Below are 26,467 nucleotides of genomic sequence, written 5' to 3'. Positions count from 1 at the left end.
CCTTTTATGCGTATCTCCGTGTCTTTGGATGTGAGGCATTTTGCCATGTGCCCAGGGACAAGAGAAGTAAGCCGGATTCCAAGAGTGTCAAATGCATTTTCCTTGGTTATGGGAATGCAGGCGAGATGGATTACCGTCTTTGGGATTCGGAGTTGCAGAAAGTCATCCGCAGTCATGATGTAGTCTTCCATGAAGACAAAATGCATAGGCAGTCTGAGAGAGTTGTTGAGATCCGCAGGGTCATATTTCAGGAGGAGCCGAGAGCTCCCGCAGAGCCAGTTGGACAGCCTACAGCTGCAGTAGATGCTCTTGGTCAAGGCAGCTGGGTAGACATCAGAGTCTGCCGTGAGACGGTCTACTAGAGACAGATGCCCACCAGATAGATTTCAACCCTCGATGCATTATGTCTTGGTTACAGATAGAGGAGAGCCTTTCACTTATGATGAGGCTATGCGCAGGGGTGACAGTCACTCCTGGGAGAGAGCTATGCAGTTTGAGATAGGCTCCCTATATAAGAATGACACTTGGGATTTGGTTTCGTTGCCTACGGGCAAGAAGGCTTTGCCATGCAAGTGGGTGTACAAGCTAAAGAGTACCCTTGGACACCCCAAGTCGGCATACAAGGCTAGATTGGTAGCGAAGGATTTTAAGCGGGAGCATGGTGTGGACTTTGATGAGGTCTTTTCTCCTGTGGTTAAGATGACCACCCTGCGCTTAGTCTTGGCTTTAGTTGCTCAGCTTGACTTGGATTTATACCAGATGGATGTCAAGATGGCTTTCTTACATGGGGACTTGCATGATGAGATTTATATGGAGCAGCCTAAGGGCTTTGCAGAACCTGGCAGGGAGCACCTAGTATACAAATTGAAGAAAAGTCTTTATGGCTTGAAACAAGCACCTAGGGAGTGGTATCATAAGTTTGATGCCTTTATGCAGTCACAGGGCTACAGCCGGAGTGCTATGGATCCGTGTTTTTACACAAAGAAAGCTCGTGATGGTTCTTTATTGATTTTGGTACTCTATGTGGATGATATGTTGATAGCAAGGAAAGCTCATGATGAGCTAGATGCTCTTAAGGCTCAGCTCAAGAAGAGCTTTGAGATGAAAGATCTGGGACAGGCCGCTCACATACTTGGTATGTGCATTAGATGTGACAGGCATCAGGGACTCCTCTACTTGTCACAGAGGGAGTACATTCATAAAGTCCTTGAGCGCTTCCGCATGCAGGATGTAAAGCCTATTGGCTGTCCATTGCCTTTTTATGTGAAGGTATCATAGGCTGATTGTTCGCAGATAGAAGAGCAGAAGGCCGAGATGGCCAAGATTCCCTATGCATCCGCAGTGGGTAGTTTTATGTATGCCATGATAGCCACTCGTTCAGATATTGCCTTTGCAGTTGGTGTTGTGGCACGCTATATGGCTACACCTGGCAAGAAGCATTGGGATGCCGTGAAGGGTATCATGAGGTACCTGAAGGGCACTGCAGATATGTGCATATGCTATGGCAGCCAAGATACAGGAGTCGTGCTTTGATTATGCAGGACATGTAGATAGTAGGAAGTCCACTTCCGGCTATGTATTCATATATGCTGGAGGTGCTGTTTCTTGGATGTCCAGGGTGCAGAAATGCACGGCCCTTTCTACTACAGAGGCCGAGTATGTTGCAGCCATTGAGGCTTGCAAGGAGGCCATTTGGTTGGGTCGTTGGTTGCTAATCTTGGTGTTGATGCTATCCCTACACTGCATTCGGATTCTATGAGTGCTATTCAGTTAGCCAAGAATCCGGTTTTCCATGCGAAGACGAAACACATTGAGGTGAGGTATCACTTCATACGTGGGGTCGTTGAGGACAAGTCTGTTGACCTTGGCAAGATCTTGACTGACCAAAATCCTGCAGATTTGCTCACAAAAAGTCTTTCTACAGAGCGCTTTGACTTCCTCAGGAGGTTGATGGGCGTGGTATGAGATGACATCTTTCCTCATCCTGCTGTACATGTGTACATGTTGTATTGTCTTTTTTTTTTCCTTTTTCTTTTCACTCCTCACTAGGGCATATTCGCCTTTAAGTGGGAGGTTGTTGGGGATAAAGGCGCCTCTGCGTAGCCGCTCGTGTACTACTACACTGACAGTCACCGCCATTGCACACTGTAGGTGGCGGGCGCCCGTCACAGTTACTTTATTCTTTATTCTTTTAGTGACAGTTTGAATAAAGGAAGGCCCAGTCACACATTGTGACTGTTGGAGTTCTCATTTTTTCTCTCTCTCTCTCTCGCTCTTGCTCTCCCGCTATAGCTCTGGAGTCCAAGCTTCGGTCCTTCTCTCCCTTTCACAATGTTGGATTCTTTCTTTGTCTTCTCAGCCTTAAGAAATCACTTGCACCCGTGTCTTTCTTTCACCTTTATGAATCAAAGGTAGAGACAGAATTCAAAGCCTTGGGTCAGGGTTATATGTACATAGAGCTGTAAATTGCTAAATCACCCTCACACAAAAGTAAAGGCAACCAGATTGTGTAGTCTAAGCCGAAGTTTCAATAAAACTATACTTAGGATTGTCTTAAGGACTTGGAATTTCTTTCATGTCAAATATCATAACATCTTTGATGTCTTACCTTCAAAGACTATGTGACAAATATAGGGAATCCCTAATTTGAGGAGATAGTTTCAATTGTTAGTCACTTAGCTTAATAACTAGTCTAATATCCTACATCCACATATCTTTCTAAATCTTTTGAGAAGCTATATTCTAATTAGTTTAATACATCACTCAATCTTGAGCAATTCTTATGCTTACCTTTTCAGTCCATAGTACTCCACACATCCCAAAACTGATATTCGATAGCTCCTAGTCACTAATACACCAACTTAGCTTCTTTAGTAGATGTTCATGATAAAATTCTATTTTACGATCCATCTATTGGTATCTCAACCTTGTGTTGTGATTATCAACTTTTTGTTCTTGATATACACGTTGTTAGGACAGTTTTGTAGATTTCACGAGGATGTGAAATTTTGAGATGCTTTAGTCTTGTTGATAACATTTGATTAAGTTACTAGTCAAATGTGCAAGGTTGTTTAGCACATGTGATGCACATGGCAGTTATTTCATAGTAACAAGCCAAGGACCTTGAGGTTACAATGGGTGTTAAAGGCAAAAGTTGTGCTAAATTATGCCGATTGGGTTTTGGTGGCCAATTGGTTTTGGTTTTGACCCTAGGATAGTTATTTGGCCACTAAGTGTTAGTGGTGACACTAGAAACGAGGCATTAATTAATTAATTAATGCTAGTCTAAGGATCAACAAAAGTTGGAGACCACTATAGGTTACAAATGGCCTGGTCAATTTAATTTTGGATGGGTACATTTCATTTTTCGCACAATCAGAAGGGTTGAAATCAATTTTTAAATTCTAAAAATTAATGTAATGGTTGGATAATGCTGAAATTTGGGTTTAAAAGGATGTCACTTGGCCAAAATACCCATGCAAATCGAGAATACGTTTTGTTGGGCTTGGTTTCATTCATTTAATGAATTTTCAACTTATGGGAGACAGGAGTTTGTTGATCAGAATTTGCTGTAGAGGAGATATTCAAGAGGTTGCTAGCAACTACAAGAGACCTTGATGATATAAGCGATAACATTTATAATGCCTACTAATGCAGGCAGCAACATTTAATGCATGCGACAATAATTGGGCACCTCTGTGATAGTAGGCAACAACAATTTGGGCTGATCAGAGTTGGTAGCAGTCGACTTTAGCCATTTTTTCGCAAAGAATCTTTGAAATTTTTCGCTCTTTGACATTCTCTCATCTTCTCTAATCCATTCTAAAAAAATCTTAGCTTAGCTAAGCCATTTGGAGCAGATCTCAGCTAGATTTGGTGGATAATAGAGAGAATTTTACTATAAATATTATATTTGTGCAAAAATCAGGGTTTAATAGTCACTTCTTCTTGGGTACTATCACAATAGGAGAAACCCATTCACTATATGCAACAGGATAAATAAATCCCGCATCTAACAGTTTGGTAATTTTAGTTTTGACCAGTTTTGAATACACAGGATTTGTTCGCCATTGGCGTTGACATACGGGTTTTGTACCTTGTTCCACATCAATATAATGCTGACAAAGTTCAGCTTTAATACCTTTAAGGTCAGTATAAGACCAAGCAAATTCTCCAACATGTGCTCGTAATACCGCCTCAAACCTTTCTCGATCTTGGGATTTCAATTGAGCCCCGAGATTCAAACATTTCCCTTTTTCAATTTCTATTTTAACTACTTCCACTTCGAGCTCTTCATGAAACAAAGAGGCTATTTTTCGAGGGTTGATTGTAGGTACATCCTTAGATATCCCCATTGATTTATTTTCAAGTAAATCATTCTTGGCACTCAATTTTGGTTTTTCTTTTCTCGCATTCACAGAATGTACAAAAGGTACGGCTTTTTGCTAGTGTTGAATTTTGTGCTTAGTTGAGAAATTACAACTAGATGTAGTGAGATGGAATTAAGCAGTTGAAAGTGTAAAAAATAAGGTAAAAAATAACAATACTTTGAACTTAACCAACTTGATTAATTACCACCATGAAAATAGAGAGAGAGAGAGAGAGAGAGAGAGAGAGAGAGAGAGGGGGGGGAGGGAAAACCAGCCTCTTCTCCTTCACAGAAATTTGTTGAAACAAGCTACGCGCACGGAGTACTTGAACCATATACAAAAGGGTGATTCGTTGCAATTTTAAAAATTAGGATTTTGAAACCCTAATTTGTGAACTTTAAGTAGCAAGTTGATTTTTTTCATTGTTGGTTGGATTAGATGAAGTTAAGTAGAAAGTATTTTTTGGATGATAGATAGATAGGGATAGATCGGGGAGTATAAAGCATGTGTTTGAAATTTTAGCGTGAGAGCCTATTCCAAATGAAAAGAGAGACTTTCAATATGTAGATATGAAGCTTGGGTGCTTAAAAGTGGAAAGTAGAGATTAGAAATGACTAGTGTTTGTTGAAAATGATAACTATAGGGACACTTGTCTCTTCGAAATGACATCTGTCCTATTCTAGATGCTACATGTCACTTTTTTAGAGAAAAAAGTTTCTAAACCTTCGACTCTAAAAATCTCTCAAATAAGAATTCGAGATAGTTGTTAAAGAAAAAATTGTTTCTTTTGAAATTTTATTTGAGGAACTTTTAAATTTTCATTTGAGCAACTTTTAAAAATAGTAATCTTTTAAATTTTAAGAGTCTCCAAATTTAGCTTTTGGAGAGCTTTATTATATAATTTATTGGTTTGTGGTTTGTTTCTTTGATCACGAGCGAATAGAATTTTCATTTGAGCAACTTTTAAAAATAGTAATCTTTTAAATTTTAAGAGTCTCCAAATTTAGCTTTTGGAGAGCTTCATTATATAATTTATTGGTTTGTGGTTTGTTTCTTTGATCACGAGCATCAAGTTTTACTTTTTGAAACCACTCATTATATGTACTTTTAGTCAATGTGACTATCTGAGTATAAAAATCTTAGTCATATGAGCTTTTGGGTCAATCCGACCGTTCGACTAAACATTTAATTTCTTTTGGGTATCTTGTCAATGATATCCCAAGTATAATTATAGGGGGTTTTGGCCATTGGCCACCCTTGAATATAAAGATGAATTTTTAATCTTATTTTGAAATACTTAAAAATTGAGCCAATATGTCTTGGTAACAATTGATATACAAAAGATTTGTTATATTCCTTGCTCTTGAAATCTGTATTGTCCTCAAGATGACGCTTGAAGTATTTTTAATTCTACAAAATTTTAAAAAAGCTGCAAGTATTTTTGGATAGTCTTTAAAATACTCTTTTGGTATCCATTTAAAATCTAAATGAGAATAGTTTTTAAATTTCAAAAGGAACTTTCTAGAAATGTTTCTTTCTTTTTTCTTGATCATATAAAAGAGTATTTATTCCGATTGAAATACTTTCTTTTATTCATCTATTTCATAAATCCTCTATTATAGGTTCCAATAGTCAAGGCTTTTCACAAGGCTCCAAAAGATGGATATGAAAAGTATTGTGAATTTCCTAATGCTCTGGAAGTTGTAATCTATAATAAAATTATTAAATTTTTCAATGACTTGAAATGACCCATAATTTCTTGTTGCGAGCTTAGTGACTTGGGGTGAAGGCTTGTTAGAGCTTCTTAGATAAGCTTTGTCAAAATTTAGTCACATCCAATCTCATTTTTGTAAAATCAAGTGCTTCTTATGCTTATTTGTTGCTTTCTTTTGTTTTTCTTAAAATTTTTGTGTAGCTTGTTTATCTTGGGTAAAAGTTGTATCCATATCACGCACAAATTCATTGGCATGAAATATCTCATTCTTTTTAAAAAAATAGATAGTAATAGTGGTTTTTCATGTATGATCTTAAATGATTTTTTACCTCTAGAAGTAGGAATTGTGTTGTTATAGGTATATTCTACTAAAGATAAATACTTTTTTCATTGTTGGTTGGCTTTATAAGTTCATGGCACTAGCACTTCAACATATCCAATATTGGGAGATTGGCTATCTCACTTTGACTATCTGTTTGAGGATGATTAAAAAAGAAGTAACATTTGTATCAAAATTTTCAAAAAGAGCTCGCTAAAAGAGACTAGTGGTTCGTGAATCTCTATCACCCACAATGGATTGTGGTAACCCATAATACTTAAAGATTTATTGAATAAATATTGTAGTCGTACGTTGAGACTTGGTAGTCTTTTTAAGTGAAATGAAATGAGTATGTTTGCGATACCTATCAATAATAGTTCATATGCTATTATTGCCATTTGTTGATTTTGACAAGCTAAAAATAAAATTCATAGTAATGGTTTCCCAAGGTTGGCTTGGAATTGGTAATGGTTGCAAAAGCTTTGTAGGCTTTTGGCAATCAAACTTAATCTTTTGGCACACAATATATTCTTTGATAAATTGTTCAATGTCTTGTCAAAGACTTGGTTTAAAAAAAAAAAAACATTTTAAGTGCCTTGGTTGTGGCCAAAATACCATGATGAGCTATGTAAAGAGCGAGCCATGTAAAGAGCCACATGGCATTCTTTTATTACTTTAGACTTGAAATCTTTAGTAATATATAACTTATACTCTATCAAAAGAAATCCATCTTTGATAATATAAGGATTTATCCTTTCACCAAGTTGTAAAATCTTCCATATGATTTTAAAATCTTCATCAGAAGTATATATGTTATTCGTACTAGTGAAAATTTGTATGATGAATCATGGATATGGCATGAATTTGAGGTCTTCTTGATAGGGCATGTGTTGCCTTGTTTTGCTTTCGAGGAATATGCAGTATTTGAAAGTCAAATTGAGCAAAATAATTGGCCTATCGAATATGCTTTTTAGAAGTCTTTGGTTGGTTGAGAAAATGTCTCAGATTGCCATGGTTCGTCTTGATGAGAAATTCTTTACCTGAAAGATAGTATCTCCAATCTTTTAAAGCTTAAATGATGGCCATTAACTCCTTTCATAGACAGTAGCATTATTTTTTGCATTTTGTAACCTTTTGCTTACATGAGTAATTGCATGTCCTTCTTGGTTTAAGATTGTACCAATGTAGTCTCCTGAGGCATCACATTTCATAAAGAAAGGTTTTGATAAATTAGGTATAATTAAAATAGGTATTTTGTTGATATAGAACTTTAGAGCTTTAGAAGCTTTCTTATTTAGTTCGGTCCATTGGAATGCCATTGCTTTCTTGGTTAAATCATGCAATGGTTCAGCAACCATTGCAAACTATTTAATGAATCTCTTGTAATAAGAGCATAATCCCAAGAAACTTTGAACTTCATGAAAACCAATTAATTTTGGCCTTTCTACCATAGCCTTGATTTTTTTTTTGGATCCGTCGGGATCCTATCTTTGGAAACAATATGGTTGAAGGAGTGAATCTCTTCTATAAAAGATTCACTCTTTTCACTATTCACATAAAGTTGGTGTTTGCAGAGTTCTTGAAATACTATTTTCAAGTGTTGCTTATGCTCTTTTCTATCTTTTGAATGAACCAAAATATCATCAAAGAAAGTATATGTAAGCTTTCGATGTACTTTAAAGATTCTTTCCATCATTCTATTAAAGGTTGCAAGAGCATTGATGAGACAAAATGATAGCACAAGAAACTCATACAAACCAAAAGTTATCATGAATGTTGTTTTATGAATATCTCAAGGAGCAATCCTTGTCTAATGGTAGTCACCCTTCAAGTCAATCTGGCTGAATACTTTGGATCAATCCAATCTATCCAAGATATCATCAATTCTTGGAATGAGAAACCTATTCCGAATTATAATTTTATTGAGTGCCTTGTGTGAAGAAATACTCTAACACAGAAACACAAATAACAATCGTACGACAAAGCACAGATTGATAAAAGAACTCAATTAGGGTTAGGGTAACTCAGAGACAATGAACACATAAAATAACTGAAGTGATATAACTGTTGAATATACAATGCTGATGCAGCAAACACACTATGCAGTGAATGAATACTGAACCTCAAACTCCTGTATCTCAAGGATCAGGGCAGGGATAATGAGCTGGAGAGAGTGGCGTACTTTGAATGGATCTCGAATTGCAGCAAGGCAGGCTTTGGATGTTGAACACTAGCAAATGCAGCAGTGACAAGCTGGATCAAACGCAGGTTGATGGATAGCCTAGTGACAACCTACAGAAGTTGGGCAACAGTTGGAGGAGAGAGAAAACTACTAAATGCAGGTTATAGATGACATGACAGGCAACACGACAGCAGGTTTATATAGAAAGAACAGTTGTCTGGCTGGGTCCAGCTCCAAATTGCGAGAAGAGGGCTGAAAATCATGCACCAACTAATGTAGATAGCAATGGATAGCTTCGGTTGAGATGTCCTCCACAAACGGGGTGTAGGTAGTAAGCTAAAACACCTGAAATCTATAAAAACGAGATTAAGGGTTGAATGGAGGGCAGTATACGTATTTATAGAAAGTTTGGTCTCTCCCAAGTAGGTTTGTGCTTATGGGACACAGAAACTGTCTAGGATTGTGTTTCTTTTAAATAAACAAGGTTTCTTCATTAATTAAGCAAGTTTTGGGGTTGCTTAAGTAAAGCTAATGCATTTTTAGCTCAACATCCTCTCTTAGGCCTAACAACGGTGCCGCGAGAAAGATCTTTTATCCGAAGGCGTCCCACCCAAAGCATCCAGAGCATCGGACAAAGGGTGCACGTCAGCTGTCCAGTGGCCTACTAAGACTACAAAGGCGATGATTATCTTACCAAGGGAGCCCACGTGATCACCCCAGAGAGGATAGGGCATCGGACAAAGGGTGCATATCGGTTGCCCTTGGTCTACCACACCCTACAAAGACAGATGGAATCAACTATGTATTTTTTTTTTTGGAATTTGATAGGTTTAGCATTAAGTGTGGGGTTCAAATTAGTTTTCGTCCTATTGAGTATCCGTGTCCCAAACTGGAGAATGATAAAGGATGGTCAGACACAAGACCTTCACAAAACAAGCATACTATCCCTACCATTATTGGGTGTCGGTGAAGAAGAATAAGGCTAAGGTGTGGATATAGCAAACATGTGAAGCAAGCAAGACAAGCAAAGCAAGCAAGGAAGCTAAGGAAAAAATTGCTTTGGAGACTGCCATGGGAAATGCTACGATTATGGTGGATCTAGAGTCGATCACTGCAAAAGACTGAAAGAGATAAATGCACATAGATGCATGTTTACATGAATAGAATACCAATACATGGGTTAGTGCAAAGGGTGATGCAAAATGTCATGCCCACGCAAGATGCAATGCAACGGTGCCACTTGGTCAGTGCCCTTGTAGGGGAATTGCTCACTTGCCTAAGCACCCTTTTACAATCATATCATCGTGACAGTGCGGATGAAGTTACAAATGTCCATAATACAATACAAAAGAATAAATGAATGAATGTCGAAAGTAAGCAACATCACTGTCACTATCAGGAGTAGAAGCCGTCCCCTCTCAAACTGGAAGGGAAAGCAAGAGGGAAGCACCCTCTCCCCATCAAGCTAAAGAAGTAGGGGAGAGTGTATCCAAACCGATCCTGGGTAACAAGTATTGAAGAATCGGTCGGTCGATCACTTTAGTCAAAATATTTGCAAAATTATCGGATGTAGGCACAAACTCTAGGCGGATAGTGCCTACCTCAAACTGCTTTTTGGAAAAATGAAAGTGGACTCCCACATGTCGCGTCTGTGGTGTAATGATCGGATTGCCCGTAAGGGCAATGGCACTCTGGTTGTCATAGGAGACAACGGTGGGAGGGTCGCATGGGAAATGAAGTGCCGCTATTAAACTCCTCGGGTAGATGGTCTCGGTGGTGCCATCGAAGAGAGGCTGGTACTCAGCCTCGGTCGTGGAAGCCGCTACCATCTCTTGCTTATGGCTTGACTAAGAAATGGGAGCCGTGCCTAAGGTAAAGAGGTAGTTGCCATGAGAATGTTGGATGTCGGCCCTTGGGATTTCTTGCCCAATCAGAATCAGTGTATCTGTGCAAACATAAATCAAAACCATAGGCCAGGCCATAAGAATAAGTACAACGTAAATAACGCAACACACGAAGACATGCAATCCAATGTGACATCCTAGGTGGTGTGAAATATTGACCGAGTATGTTGATTGAGTAAGCTAAATCTGGCCTAGTGTGAGTTTACCAAAGAAGTTTTCCTACAACAGAGCGATAGGTATGTGTATCGAAGGGCTGTCCTGGGGTATCCTTCGACAAGTGGACAATAGAATCAAGAGGTGTGGCCACTGGCCATGTTTGATCCGAAGTGTGCTGTTCCACTAGCTGAAGTGCGTACTTTTGCTGTGACACAAAAATGCATCCCCCAGAACGAACTACCTCCATCCCCAAAAAATAAGACAACAAACCAAGGTCTGTCATCTCAAAAGTAGCACTAAGCTTTGCCTTGATGTCTGCTATGGTAGTAAAATTTGAGCTTGTGATGAGTAATTCGTCAACATATAGCAGGATATAGCTGACTCCCTTTGCAGTAGATCGAAACATATAAGTTTGGGTCATAAGGGTTAGAATGATATCCATGAGTCTGCAAGAACTCATCCATCCTATGGAACCAAGATCGCAGTGCTTGCTTCAACCCATAAAGAGCTTTTTGCAAGTGGAATACCTTATCCCTTGGGTTTCCTAAAGGAAAGCCCGGTAGTTACTCCACATAGACTTCCTTCTCCAAATAGCCATTCAGGAAGGCACTCTTGACATCCATTTGATATATCGGCCAACCGGTGTCGCACAGAATCCGTGCGGGGGGGTTCGTGAAGTCACTCGCCGCAGGGACGCTAAGCGAGATGGGAATAATAGATTAAGATTTACTCAATATAATTGAAGTATATTTGGTATTGAGAAAGAAGGAACTTCCAAGTAATAAGGGATAAATTTGAATCAAAGGAAGTTGCTAAAGGAGCATAAGAATTGAGCCTTCAAGCATTGTATGGCTAAGTGGAAGGGCTTTTACTAACCTCGAGGCACAATTGAGGAAAGGTATTACTTGTGGATTTGGTAGGCAGATAATAAGATCGATTTCAGTATTTGGTAGTAAGCAAGATGTCACAAGATTGTGACAACTATTACCTTTTTTGTTGATTTCTTTATTACATATTTTATTTGGTTTTTCTTTTTAGAAGGATCCTTCTTGAAATCTAAACGCGTGAGTTGCATGGCCAGTATGTGAAACGGACAGGAATGTCTAGTGAGTCAAGACTGGACAGTTAAGGTCCAATACAAGTCTGGAAGAGACTTGTGAAAGTGTATATGGACAAGTGTGTTGAAAAACTAGCCTGGAAGAGACTAGTTCAAAGTGAAGATGGACAAATCTTCAAGAGATTAGTCCATGTGGGGTCATCAGTGGAAATTCACTTTCAGTTGAGTTACATTGCAAATTTGGATGTAGCCATAGTCTGCAAAGAGGGTCAGAAGACTGGTGGGATGCAATGGAAGCAACTCCTAAAATTTAGGGAGTTACTATTTTTGGACTTCAAAATCTGTTCGCGTCATTATCTTCGTTTTTGCACGAGGATCAATCTTTTGGTCTGTGCCGAGGTCAAATTTCGCACCGAAGATGGAGAATTTTAGACCGGAAGGCTGGAATGGGAAATATCCTTCAGTGCTGCCACTTGGCACACGTGTGCACTTACCTCTTCAAAAGAGGGCTGGCGTGCAGTTTTTTGGCATGTAGGGGCTCATTTGAGAGGGATTGCTGCAGAGGAAGAGCTCTTGAGAGCTGATCTACTCTGTCTATGATGCACAGAGGGCTGAGCCTGCTTCCTACTCTCTCTCTCTCTCCTTGACAGTTTGGTTATGCTGCAGAATCAAGGGCCTTTCTTCTGATTCAGGTACAGCTGTGTGGAATATGCTGATTTTGCATGAGGCAAGAGCCTCCTTTCTCCAGGAACAGGAGCAGTTGTATGCTGTCCCAGCAGGGACAGGTGAGGGTGGTAACCTCACCAAGCAAGTGCTTGAAACAGCACTAAGCCAGAACTGATTCTGGACTGTTCAGAGGGTATTTCAGAGCCCAATTGATGTCAGAATCAAGGGGCACTTTGCCCAAATGATGCAGGACAGTGCAGGGAGTAGTATGAACTGAAAACAGGTCTCAGAACAGGTCCAAACCAGTAATTACAGTGGGCTGAACAGTACAGGGAATAGTATGAGTTGTAAAGAGGTTTCAGAACAGGTCTGAACCAGTAGTTACAGCAAGCTGAAATGGTCAATTCTGCACTCCAATCAGAAGATTCAGACTTGGGCAGAGTTTCCCCTCCTGGTCAGCTTGTTTTGGATCAGTAATTGTATTGTTATGTTGCCAAATTTTACCCAGAATAGGTGAAAGACAGCCCATTGTACTTTCTCTTTTTAAAAATAAAGAAATACCGCAAGGGGCGCCTAACTTAGGGGCCAACAGGGTGTCTGTGTGGCAACAGGAGCATTTTAGCTTCCTGATTTTCTTCTTGATTCTGTGTCTTTAAGTTCAGGTAAAGTGGATGACTGTAAATTGGGTGAAAGCATTTATGTATTTTGGTTGTACACTACCGCCCTTTTCAGTGAACAGGTCGGTTTCATGGTTCCATTTCCGGGATCGAATCACTTCTTTCCTAAAGAGTGAGCCAAGGTCTGTTTGGGTGTAAGACACAGAATTGTGCATTATGGCTGATAGAAAGGAAGACACCAGAGAGGAAGCGTCTTCATCACAGGAGATCCCTGTTGTTCATGAGGTGGGAGAGTCTTCTAGACCTCCATAGTTTGTTACTCCTCCTGTTATGGTTGAGCCACAAGTTCTTACGGCTTCTTCTATGGATGAAGATACTTTCAAGACTCAGTTAGTTGCTGCTGTGAGTATGTTTGCTCAAGTGATGCAGAATCCAAGGTTTTTGGCACTTTTGCAGCCATCTGCAAAGATTTCGGATCCAGTAGAGGTCCAGGATAAGGGTAAGCATGCTGAGATTCAGTGGAAACACCAAGGCAGCTTGCAGAGTCAATGGAGACTCCAAGATTGGTTCCGACTGTCTAGGAACAGGTGGCGGAAACACTAGTTACACAGGCATTGCCAGTTCAGCCTACCACTTTACAGCTGCCAAATGTTGGCCTAAATGGACAGGGAAAGAGTTTTCAGGCTTTACCATAGGTTTTCCCACCGACCTCTGTACATCCTGGGTACTTTGGAGGTGGATCTGTATTTCAGGGTATGGCTGGTTATGCACCTAGAAACCAGATTTATGTACCAGGAACAATGTTTGGGGGTGCATAGGGTTTTATGCGAAACCCCATGTATGGCAATATAGGCATGCAGCTTGGATTTCAGGGAGTTCAGGGCAGTTTTGGCATGCCACAGGGCACTTTTGGTATGGTTGGTTATCAAAACCAGCAAGCAAGTATTGTCTACAAGCCCTGTAGTTAGTGGTCCGGCAATTCCCATGCCATCTGTTAGTGTTCCTATGTTGCAGGCATATCCTACGGACCCTTTGATGGCTCATGAGAAGCCAAAGCCATACAAGGAAGGTGGTGCAGCCGTATAGTTTGACATCTTTCGAGGATTTGAAGATAGGATTAAGGCTCTCTCTTTCTTACAGCAATTTGATGCCGCATTTGCAGGAGGAAACTTTACAGAGCCTTCTAAGGTCCGGAAAGCTGCCGGTTTTCTTAAAGACAATGCTAGTCAGTGGTGGAGTACACTATTGGTGCAAGGACAGGCTCCTGCCACTTGGACTTACTTCAAGCAAGTATTTGCTTCTGCTTGGTTGACCAATGAATTTGAGATCGATGTTATGTCAGCTTGGCACAATTTGGATGCATCTAAATGCAAGGATTTGGAAGACTATAATAAGAAGTTTTGGAAGGCTTTGCTTCTAGTCACTTCTTACAGGATTGTGCCATTGACCGAGCAGATAGAGAAATATTGCTGTGGGCTGCCCAAGGAACTCCGGAATTATTGTACAAAGACAAAGGTCACCACTTTGACTCAGTTAATTGAGAATGCTACCACAGGAAATGCATTATTGTTGGGACAGTCAAGTGGTTTTGGGGGCAGCATTAAACAGGACAAATCTGAAAAATTTTCAGCAAAGAAGCCATTTGGTAAACAGGTTTCTCAAATTTCTCAAAGCACAGGTAAATCTTGGCATTTCAAGAAGAAGCCAGCCAAGTTCTTTGGACAGCAGCCAAAGGACCAGAAGAAACCTTTTGTGCGCAAGTCTCTTGAAGAGAGAAAGGCTTTAATGGCTGAGAGGAAATGCTTTATCTGTGAGCAAACTGGTCATATTGCGTCTAATTGTCCGGACAAGAATAAGAGACCAGTTGATGATGATAAAGAGGACAGGAAAGGAAAGAAGGCCAAACCTTCAGCAGGTTTAGTGCCAGATATGTTGGGAGACAAGCCATACTCGGATGCAAATGAGCTCTGCAGAGCTTGGGGTAAAGTTAGGGATCAACATGTACTCATTTTCTTTGATCCTGGAGCTAAGGCAAACTTTATCTCACCAGAGTTGACCTCTATTTTGGGTATCAGAGCAGATGAAATGGGCTACACAGCAGAGGCAGGGTTGGCGTGTCCTGGTCACTCAAAGACTGTGACACCCATTCTTGGAAAGCTGCGTCTTCATGTACAGTCTTATGTTGATGTAGAATAATTTTATATCATGCCACTTGAAGGCTGGATGTCTTGTTGGAAATGCCATGGATGTTCAGAAAGCATGGTGTGTTGAATGCCTTTAACAAGACACTGACTTTGGAACATAGGGAAAAGACTCATGTGCTTGATGTGAAGCTTAAAGGAGAGTCTGTACCTGTTGTATCGGCTTCTGCCATTACATCTGTAATAAAGAATCATCTTTCTGCGTACTTGATTTTTGCACGTGATGTCAAGGATAATGACGAGTCAAATTTCTCTATGTTAGATAGAGACAGGTCTGCTTTCTTGTCTTAGTTCAGTGATTGTTTTTCTGACTCATTACCATCACAGTTGATGCCACCAGAGAGGTCTGAGGATCATGCAATAGATTTGGTGCCAGTCAGTAGGCCACCAAATAGACCTTCGTATAGGGTTAGTGCAGCCCAACAGAAAGAGATATTGAGCCAGGTGAATGAGCTGTTAGAGAAAGGGCTGATTTAGCCAAGTTCATCTCCTTTTTGCTCACCAGTGCTCTTAGTGCAAAAGAAGGATGGCTCTTGGCGCATGTGCATAGATTATCGAGCGTTGAACAAGAGTACCATTAAGAACAAGTTCCCCATTTTAAGGATTGACGACATCCTTGACCGTTTGGAAGGAGCGCCAATTTTCAGCAGGATAGATTTGAAGAGTGGATACCATCAGATTAGGATTAAGCAAGAGGATGTGCATAAGACTGCATTTAGGACCACGTTTGGTCTCTATGAGTTCTTGGTAATGCCATTTGGACTTACTAATGCTCCTACTACGTTTAATCGAATGATGGACATGATTTTTCGTCCATACAGGCAGTTTGTTGGTACATTCTTTGATGACATGATTGTCTTTTCAAAGAATGAACAGGAGCATAGAGAACACTTGAAAGCAGTCTTTGATGAGCTTTGCAGTAATAGGTTGCTTATCAATGGCAAGAAGAGTGAGTTCTTCTTGGAAGAAATCCAATTTCTGGGGCACATAGTGTCAAAGGATGGTGTCCGAATGGATCGTGCTAAGGTTGAAGCAATTAGAACATGGCCAGATTTGAAGACTGTCCATGATGCTAGAAGCTTCCTGGGTTTGTGTTCTTACTACAGGAGGTTCATTTGCAATTTTGCAGAGATTGCTTCACCTTTACATGCTTTACAGAAGAAAGGAATCTCTTTCCAGTGGACATAGAAAGAGATTTCAGCTTTTAATCTTCTTAAAGAAAAGATGACTTCTAGTCTAGTGATCATTCTGCCAGATCTTAGGAAGTCATTTGTTGTCCAGCGTGATGCATGTGGCAATAGCATTGGTGCAGTGCTAATGCAAGATGGTCGAGTAGTGGCTTATGAAAGCAGAATCTTGCGAGGGCCAGAGAAGACTATGCAGGTCTATGAGAAAGAATTGCTGGCTGTGATTCATGCGCTTTCTTGTTGGAAACACTACCTACTTCGGGCAGATTTTGTTGTCCATACAGATCATCAGACATTGTGTTATTTCTTAACTCAGACTAAGCTGTTAGAAAAGCATATGCGTTGGGCAAACTTTTTGTCAATGTTCCATTTTCAGATTGGGCATGTGGAAGGCAAAAAGAATGTTGTGGGTGATGCTTTGTCAAGGAAGCCACAAATTTCAGCTGTCTCAATTCCTTATCATCATGAGCTTGATGATATGAAGGAACAGTATGCTAATGATGAAGATTTTGCAAGGATCTTTGATCAGCTTGTTAATGGACAACATCATGAGCATTATCTTCTCAAGGATGGTTTCATGTTGATGCATGGTAGACTATGTGTGACTATGCTATTGAGACGGAAAGTTATGACAGAGAGTCATTCTCCACCGTATGTAGGGCGTCGTGGTATTGAGGCAACAGTCAAAGCAGTAGAGACATTCTTTTATTGGCCTACTTTGAGAAGAGATGTGGATGCTTTTGTGCGGCAGTGCTTGATTTGCCAAAAAGTCAAGTTTGACAGGCAAAAAGCACCAGGGCTTTTACAGCCATCGCCTATTCCGGATAAACCATGGGAAAGCATAGCTATGGATTTTATCTTTGATCTTCCAAGGACACAGACAGAAAATGATGGGATATGGACTATTATTTGCAAGTTTAGCAAACATGCTCATTTCATTCTTGTCAGGAAGAAGATAAAACCAGATCAGATGGCACGTTTGTTTATGTGCAATGTCTTCAAGTATCATGGTATGCCACAGTCTATTGTCAGTGACCGTGATCCACGGATGACAAGTCTATTCTGGAGAGGCATATTTGAGAACATGGGCACAATGCTTAAGTTCTCATCATCATTTCATCCACAGACTGATGGACAGTCAGAAGAGGCAAATTCTACTGTCTTGGATCTGCTTAAGTGCTATGTGTCAGAGCACAAGTCAAAGTGGGAGCAGTATTTGCCTTTCGTCGAGTATGCATACAATAATACTGTGCATTCGTCAACAGGCAAAGCCCCTTTTGAAATTGTTGAAGGTGGTAAGAAGGTTCCTCCCATTTTGCATACAAAGGATAAGATCTTTCAGGCAGATCAGTATGTGCAGAGTATGGGGGAAATGTATCAGAAAGTTAAGCATGCCCTTGAAAGGACTCAGGCAAAGCAAAAGAAAGCTGCTGATCATCACCGTCGTGAATTGATATTTTCACTTGGTGATTGGGTATTGTTGCGGTTTGAAAAGGCATGCTTAAAGAAGCGGAAAGGCAAGGAAAGCCTTTTTACTAAGCTTAGTATGCGATACTATGGGCCTTTTCAAGTAACAAAGAAGATTAGCGATGTCAGCTATAGGCTGAAATTGCATGACAATTGGAAGATTCATAATGCTTTCCATGTAAGTCTCCTTAGACCTTATGTGGGTGATGTGCCAGAAGATATGCCAGCTGAGGAACAGCCCGAAGTTGAGGAACTTGATGAAATTCTTGTTCCAGAACAGGTATTGGTACACAAGGAAAGGAAAGTGAAAGGCAAGGTTGCTAGAAGGTATTTGGTTAAGTTCAATAACTATCCAGCTATAGATGCTAAGTGGATGGACGAAAGTGAACTTGCAGAGTCACCTAATGTGTTGGAACTTTATCTTAAAGCATTTCGCTTGCAACCTACCTTGACCCCTTGTATCTCTAAGCTGAAATAGATTGTCAAAGTGCCAATTGCTTAAGAAAGAAATTATGTACAGAAACAGATTTTGTACAGGTTAACACTTATTGTGTCCATATGGTTTTCTCAGTGCTAAAGAAGTAAGTATTGCTTGTAAGAATACAGTTTTTACTAATAATGAATTGAATACATGTTGTAACAATGGTTACTCGATCGGGCATGTATTCTGTGAATTGACTCAGTGGGGATATCATTTTGATGTACCGGCCACTAGATCTCTAGTCAGGGTGATGTGGAGTCATCAAATGAGAATCTGCCACTATGGGGATATCATTGTGGTGTATTGGCCACTATATCTGGAAACAGTGATGTGGAGTCACATGATGATAGTCTGCCATGTTTCACAGTTAGAACATATATGTGTTAACAGTGTGTTCAGTTCACAATGTTGACTGATAGCATGTATATGTTGTACATGTGCTGCCAAGTGTAAGTTCACTAGGTTAGCTGGAAGTATGTATGACATTCATGCAAATGAGGACGTTTGCAATTTTGAGAGGGAGGTATGTCACAAGACTGTGACAACTATTACCTTTTTTGTTGATTTCTTTATTACATATTATATTTGGTTTTTCTTTTTGGAAGAATCCTTCTTGAAATCTAAACGCGTGAGTTGCATGGCCAGTATGTGAAATGGACAGGAATGTCTAGTGAGTCAAGATTGGACAGTTAAGGTCCAGAGACTTGTGAAAGTGTATATGGACAAGTGTGTTGAAAAACTAGCTTGGAAGAGACTAGTTCAAAGTGAAGATGGACAAATCTTCAAGAGATTAGTCCATGTGGGGTCATCAGTGGAAATTCACTTTCAGTTGAGCTACATTGCAAATCTGGATGTAGCCATAGTCTGCAAAGAGGGTCAGAAGATTGGTGGGATGCAATGGAAGCAACTCCTAAAATTTAGGGAGTTACTATTTTTGGACTTCAGAATCTGTTCGCGTCATTATCTTCGTTTTTGCACGAGGATCAATCTTCTGGTCTGTGCCGAGGTCAAATTTCGCACCGAAGATGGAGAATTTTAGACTGGAAGGCTGGAATGGGAAATATCCTTCAGTGCTGCCACTTGGCACACGTGTGCACTTACCTCTTCAAAAGAGGGCTGGCGTGCAGTTTTTTGGCATGTAGGGGCTCATTTGAGAGGGATTGCTGCAGAGGAAGAGCTCTTGAGAGCTGATCTACTCTGTCTATGATGCACAGAGGGCTGAGCCTGCTTCCTACTCTCTCTCTCTCTCCCTGACAGTTTGGTTATGCTGCAGAATCAAGGGCCTTTCTTCTGATTCAGGTACAGCTGTGTGGAATATGCTGATTTTGCATGAGGCAAGAGCCTCCTTTCTCCAGGAACAGGAGCAGTTGTATGCTGTCCCAGCAGGGACAGGTGAGGGTGGTAACCTCACCAAGCAAGTGCTTGAAACAGCACTAAGCCAGAACTGATTCTGGACTGTTCAGAGGGTATTTCAGAGCCCAATTGATGTCAGAATCAAGGGGCACTTTGCCCAAATGATGCAGGACAGTGCAGGGAGTAGTATGAACTGAAAACAGGTCTCAGAACAGGTCCGAACCAGTAATTACAGTGGGCTGAACAGTACAGGGAATAGTATGAGTTGTAAAGAGGTTTCAGAACAGGTCTGAACCAGTAGTTACAGCAAGCTGAAATGGTCAATTCTGCACTCCAATCAGAAGATTCAGACTTGGGCAGAGTTTCCCCTCCTGGTCAGCTTGTTTTGGATCAGTAATTGTATTGTTATGTTGCCAAATTTTACCCAGAATAGGTGAAAGACAGCCCATTGTACTTTCTCTTTTTAAAAATAAAGAAATACCGCAAGGGGCGCCTAACTTAGGGGCCAACAGGGTGTCTGTGTGGCAACAGGAGCATTTTAGCTTCCTGATTTTCTTCTTGATTCTGTATCTTTAAGTTCAGGTAAAGTGGACGACTGTAAATTGGGTGAAAGCATTTATGTATTTTGGTTGTACACTACCGCCCTTTCCAGTGAACAGGCCGGTTTCACAAGAGCTAAAAGTCGAATGGAAAAGACCAATGATGCCTAGCTTGGAAATTCTAACGGTCACAGTTGCTTGTCGGCAATAATTATCAAAGAAGCTCCATAATAGAGGAGAGGAAGCCTTTCGGACATAAAACTTGCAGGGCTCACCTTTGCAGCAGGAACTGCAGCCTGATCAAGTATAGCAGCGGCTTCTTCGTCGTCACACTTCTACAGATTCTTCTTAATAGTATCTTCAGCTTCTTTTGCTAAATCCTCCGCAGCTTTACAATCCTTGTCGGCTTTCTATTGCTTCGTCTTCCTTCGTCCGTATCTCCGATCACAGCAGCGTCTTTTCTACAACACAGTCTTCAACGTCTTCTTCAGCTACGACTTTTGTTCCGTCTTCTGAAGAGCCGCCGCTTCATCATTCATGGTCCCATCCTCTCCTGTCACAGCTCCTTCGTTGTTGTTGGGGCCTTCTCTTCTACGACGTTCTTTATGATCGGCTTTTGGCTTTGTCTGCAGGCTTCCGCACTCTCTCTCTCTTTAGCTTCATCACCTCCCTCGTCGACGTTATCAGCTAATTGTCATCGTTGTTGTCAGTATGATCATCCGTTGTGCCAGTATCGCCGTCGTCCGCGCTTCTCCAAAAAGCATAATCATCGACGCGATCACGATCATATTTATTCATTAGTGGCAACCCCAATGACGGCAAGAGGCTTCGCAAGCTATAGTGAAGCTGAGCTCTTTCACGCATTCTTGGATATGAGAGGGCTTCATATGATCCGCATCCTCCTCGCGTTCAGCTTCTTCTTCGGCTTCTCTTCGACTGCAACTTCTTTCTCGTTACCCTGCGTAGCCTTCCTCGTTTGAGTATCCCTTCTCCTTATATACTCAGTGCCGCCCTCGACATCCCATCTTAATTCCGGGTTTACAGCTCACAAAAGCTTGATGCTTTTGTCTCGAGATAAGTGTAAGAAAAAGCTTCATGACATTAGTGATTACGTCAGGTACGAGCTTCCGTCGTTTACTACGCATGCATTGTTGCTCCGCCTCGTTGTGTTCTTCTGCTTGGGGTTCTTCATTGAGGGCTTCGTCCTTCTTCTTCTCCATCTGTTTCCTCACCTTTAGCAGCTCTCCCCTCGTCGTTTTGTTCATCAGTTCGGTCTTTTTAAATTGATAATACCTCCCTCAATAGCATCATCTTCAACAAAGCTTTCCCTGGAAAAAAAACGTGAAAAGGCTTCAGAAAAGCTTTGTTCTTTTCCGTCAATGATGATGTCTTGCCATATACTGTTTTGAGCGCTCCCACATCATATTATCGTAATGCCCTCAACCCTCCATAATGTCGTCTTTGTGTCTATCGCCTCATCTCGTTAACATTGAGTTTATTTTCCAAACACCCTGCTTAATCATAGAACATGTTAGCTTCATAATGCTTCGTAGGCAAGCTAAATATGCATGCCTATAGCATTCCACAAAATTCAAACCTTGAATTAAGGTCATCGACTTGTGAAAATTCTGTATCATGGCATCATAATGAAGATCACATTTCGTGATGATTCCACAATCATTCTCACTTTTGAATTACTTTTTGAATCTTTTGTATAAGTGTAACAATATGCGGCTCAGGTAAGAAGGGAGCTTTCTCAGCTTTAGCTAAAGAGATAATCACAGGCTGCGTTTTCACCAGTAACGACCAATGTCTTCAAACACAGGGCGGGTTTCTATTGATGAGACTATTTATAACAAAATCTGCTTCCCAGTCAGCTTCTTGAAAGTTGATGACAATGTTAAGTAGATAAAGCGAAAATAGTAGTCAAATTTCTAGTAGCTCTCATTCGTGAGCGCAGCAACCATACCAGCTCCTATAGCATACACATTCTTGAGACCACCCATGACTTCATGTGTCACCAAATCTGGATTGTCCCGATAAAATGTGGCTGACATTTGGCTTTCCCCAACGATTAGATCCGCATATCCGTGCATTAGCGTACTCCGCACCGAAGCACCTTGCCCCTTAAGTTCTCTTTAATCTTTCAATCCTATTTGCATCATCCCACCTGAATGAAGCATTGATATGCCTCTCTCCACATAACTGGTTCTTCTCATCAACAACAAGATGCAATCCAGAACTTTATATATAAAGCATAACACTGCAATGGTAATGGTCTGAAGTCAATGTATACAACATTGCACAGTTGTTTAGTATATCCATTATTGGGCCTATAGAGACATTTCCAGTCTTCTCCTTGAGGACAAAATCCATGTTCCTCAATGTCCTTGAGTCTTCAAGATGGATACCTTCGTATCAGCCTGTTTTTCCATGCATTGTGCCCTATCGAGAATATGCTTTGAAAGAGAATGTCGTGCCCAATCACTCGTGCAGTTTGCAAATTAAAATCCATGCTATCGATGCTCCACAAAAAAAATTATGAATGCATTGAGGAATTTGTGCCTAGGCTAACTGCATGTGCTCGTGCGTCATGCAAATGCAAATACACAATGGAAAATAAACTCATAATGGCATTGACTAAAAAGTTCAAAATCTTGGCAGAAAACTCTGCCCTCGAGTTTGCACTGGTAGACGCGCAGTGTCACGGCACCTTGGTGAGCAGCTAGCATGAGAAGCAACCAGAAATATGTCTACTGTGCTATAGGAGCAAAGGTCTCTTCATAACCAATGCCATGCTTCTATCGAAACCCTTGCACGACAAGGCGAGCCTTATACTTATCTAAAGTCCCATTAGCTTTTAGCTTGGTCTTGAAAATCCACTTTGTCGTGATGGCTTTCTTGTGGCTTGGACGATCCACCAATGTTTAAGTCTCATTTCAATCAATACTCTTGAGCTCCTTCTCCATGGCCCCTTGCCATTGAGGGTGTTGAAGAGCCTCTTGCCATGTATCCGTGGCTTAGAATGCGCTATGTAATCGGCTGTAAACAACGACGCAAATGAAGCCTGAGGAGCAAATTAGGATATCTTCTAGGTCCCTCCGGAGTGGAATCCGGTGGTAGGATCCCCGAATCCGCATGATCTGTTGGTACCAGCAAGGTAATGGATCTCGCGGAGGGGCTTGGGAGATGAAGAATCTGCAGTAATGTCAGAAGCGGGAAGTAGACCAGGCTCAGTAGGCACGATCTCCGATGGTGTGGAAGGAGGAATAGGAGCGGAATCTTGTGCAAAGGATTGTACGATATCCCTCTCGTAAAAAACGACGTCTCTCTTGACGATCACCTTGTTTGTTCGAGGATCGAATAAATGATAGGCTTTCGTTTCAGAGGAATATCCGACAAAAATAAGATCAGCTCGGGGAGTGAGCTTTCCTATCTTACCATTAGGCGTGTGTGTGTAGGCACCACATCTGAAGACTTTGAAGTGGGAAATGACAGGCCGAGAGCCAAAAAATGCCTCATACGGGGTCTTCTTAGGAAGAGCTAGAGTTGGACACAAGTTGAGGATGTACACCGAAGTGTTAACAGCCTCGACCCAAAGGTGCTTAGGAAGCTCTACTGCGAACAGCATAGAGCGTGCCATTTCCATACTTGTCCGGTTCCTATGCTCTACGACTCCATTCTGAGAGGGGGAGTTAGTAGAGGTGAGCTGGCAAGAGATGACATGCTTCAATAGAAACTCGAAAAACTCGTGGGAGATATACTCACCACCGCTATCACTCCTCATGCAACCAACACGACGTCCAGTCTGGTTATGAACCGGCAACACCCAAGTAGTAGAATAGGTAAAAGCATCGGACTTATGCTTGAGGAAGTACATCCACATGTATCTAGAATGATCATCCATTATCAAAAAGTACAGCACACCATTCAAGGCGGTAGTGGATGTCGGTCCACAAAGATCAACATGAATCAATTTAAGGGGCTCCTCAGCACCATGTGTGGACTGCTAAGGGAATGGGGTACGGTGTTGCTTTTCGAGCTGGCAAGCTTTACAGACATCGCGAGCTAGTTTTAGGCGGGGAAGGCCCTCAACTTGCTGACGGCGAGATAACTCATAAAGAGAGTCATAACCAATATGCCCTAAGCAAAAGTGCCAAAGACGCTCATTGTTCGTAGGCTCTCAAGATGTGGCTAATTCTTGGAAGCTATGGAACAGGGAGCCCTCGGTTGTCAGCTTGGTTAGAAAGTGAGTTATGTGGTAAAGGCTATTAGTCTGTGCCTCATCGTGAGCAATCACTAAACCAGTTTGAGAGTCGAGGATCTTGATTGTGATCGCTATAAAGAAAATTGCTCGCCCCAATTGATAATATTGCTGAATAGATAACACGTTCGGGGGACATGGTATACATTGTCTAACGAAGCTAGATCCAGACCCTTGTCAGTGGTAAAACTGACGCTACCTTGAGCCTAAATCTTGAACAAAGAGTTGTTTCCTACGTGGATCCGCTCGGTTGCAGGGGCTCGGTTACGGAAAATATCATCTATAGGAGTCATATGATGTGTAGCTCCACTATCCACAATTCAAACAGGAGCTGAAGTGCTCGGCTGTGACGAGTGGGCCTTTGTGGCAACCTTGTCAGGAGGCAACTCACAGATGTGGACGAGATTCGTATATGTTATCTCTATGGAGATGATGTGGGCCTCTGTAGATCAGTTAGATAAGCCCTCTGGAGTTGAAAACGTTGTTGATTGAGATGGCTAAGCGGTAGTAGTATGAGTCTGACCTTTAGGCAATAAGCCCTGCATCAACTCGATAATAGCGGAGGCATTCCTAGCCTTACATGAGCGGACAATCTCGTATGGAACAAGTGCGGGATCGGATTGGGGTTCCAACCTCTATACAAGATTCCATAGGTTTTGGGAGTCAAGGATATGTCTCATTAAGTTTGACTAAGTGGTAAAGTTTGACCCGTTAAAACGAGTCTTATCATTGAAAGCATGCTTGGCAAAAGATGAACTGGAACCATGAGGTGTCGCGAAAGTGGGATAAGATGGAGTTGAAGGGTAAGATGGTGGTGGTAGGTGTGTTTGATAGGAAGAATGAGGGGGAAAAGGTGGGTAGGCAGAAATAGGTTGGGAGTGTCCAATGAGTGCCGATTGATGCTTAGGCACTGGAACATGAATGTTTCCATAAGGTGCCGATGGAGGTGGAGGCATTGGGACATGAAAGCTCTCTATCCAAAGCTCGACTGGGGCACAATAGCATGACTAGGAGGTTCACTAAGTAATGCCATAGAGACAAGCTGTGGTACCAACTGATCCACACTCGGGAGAGATTGGGGGGGGATACCCAAGTTGCAATGATCTCGAAAGTGTGTGAGAAGTAGGTGGAACACCATCCAATGGAGGAAAGAATGAGGTCTTAAAGGCAGTGCCTATGTTTCTATAAACCCCCGGTGTGGTATGAGGTGCAACATGAGGTGTTTGATAGAGGAATGTAAATGGTGTGAAGAGAAGTGGGGAAGTAGCGGAAGAATGTGGTGAGATGGGTGGATTTTGAATTTGTGGTGTGAAAGATGCAAATGCATTTTGTTTATTTTTACCATTTAATGATTGAAAATGGAATGATGATGATGATAATGCACCATGCAATGTAGAAATAGGAACACCAAATTCATTTTGATTTTGAGAAGTAAACTGAAAAGAAGGAAGGGTAGAAGAAGAGTTACTTGGCTTTTTCTTATAATCCCCACGACGTGTGTTAACATACAAGAATTGGTCCTCAAGAGAACCTTTTCAGTAGTAGTCAAGTGATTGTACTCTAGCTTCCTCATGATTTCTACTAGTATATTGCAAAGCAAAAGAGGTAAAAGACGAAAAAACAAAAGATAAACCTAAAGTATCTTGCACTGGTGTGGACGGAAGAGGATAAAAGAATGAAACATACTCCGGATCTCTTTCTCCAATAGGGGGACCCATCCTTGAGGGAGGTCTCGACGGCCCTGTAATATCATTAGATTTATGTGCAACATCTGAAGAGAGAAATTCATGCATACCTTCATTGAGTAGCTTCTCTTGAAGGGCACTCTTTCAATTGAGCTTCTCAATCTTCTTTCGTCTAAAGTCCATGATGACATGATATTCTTCAGTGGAAAGCTTGTATAGCCTTTCTTTTGTTTTGTCAGAAGTGTCTTCCACCATGTTGGAACTTTGTGGAGCAAGCTGTTTTGCCCACTCTCACTCGGTTCTCG

General features: G+C 41.2%; 2 protein-coding genes across 4 annotated transcripts in view; both read left to right on the top strand.

Annotated features, from left to right (window-relative positions):
• The window catches only part of LOC148034518 (protein BONZAI 1-like), a 127,124-nt gene that overhangs the window by 5,902 nt on the left and 94,755 nt on the right, over positions 1-26,467 (top strand). The window lies entirely within an intron of this gene.
• LOC148034519 (uncharacterized) overlaps positions 14,103-26,467 on the top strand; it is a 49,617-nt gene continuing 37,252 nt past the window's right edge. The window contains exons 1-3 of the mRNA XM_087680441.1: positions 14,103-14,638; positions 14,720-15,154; positions 15,514-15,630. Coding sequence (XP_087536567.1) covers positions 14,321-14,638; positions 14,720-15,154; positions 15,514-15,630 — 870 coding nt within the window. The 5' untranslated portion in view covers positions 14,103-14,320. The remainder of the gene's footprint in view (positions 14,639-14,719; positions 15,155-15,513; positions 15,631-26,467) is intronic.

This window comes from Lygodium microphyllum, chromosome 6 (assembly GCF_053477565.2).
Source record: "Lygodium microphyllum isolate KBCC chromosome 6, Lygodium_microphyllum_v1.1.10, whole genome shotgun sequence".
Lineage (NCBI taxonomy): Eukaryota > Viridiplantae > Streptophyta > Polypodiopsida > Schizaeales > Lygodiaceae > Lygodium > Lygodium microphyllum.
This window is presented reverse-complemented; position numbering and strand designations above follow the sequence as displayed.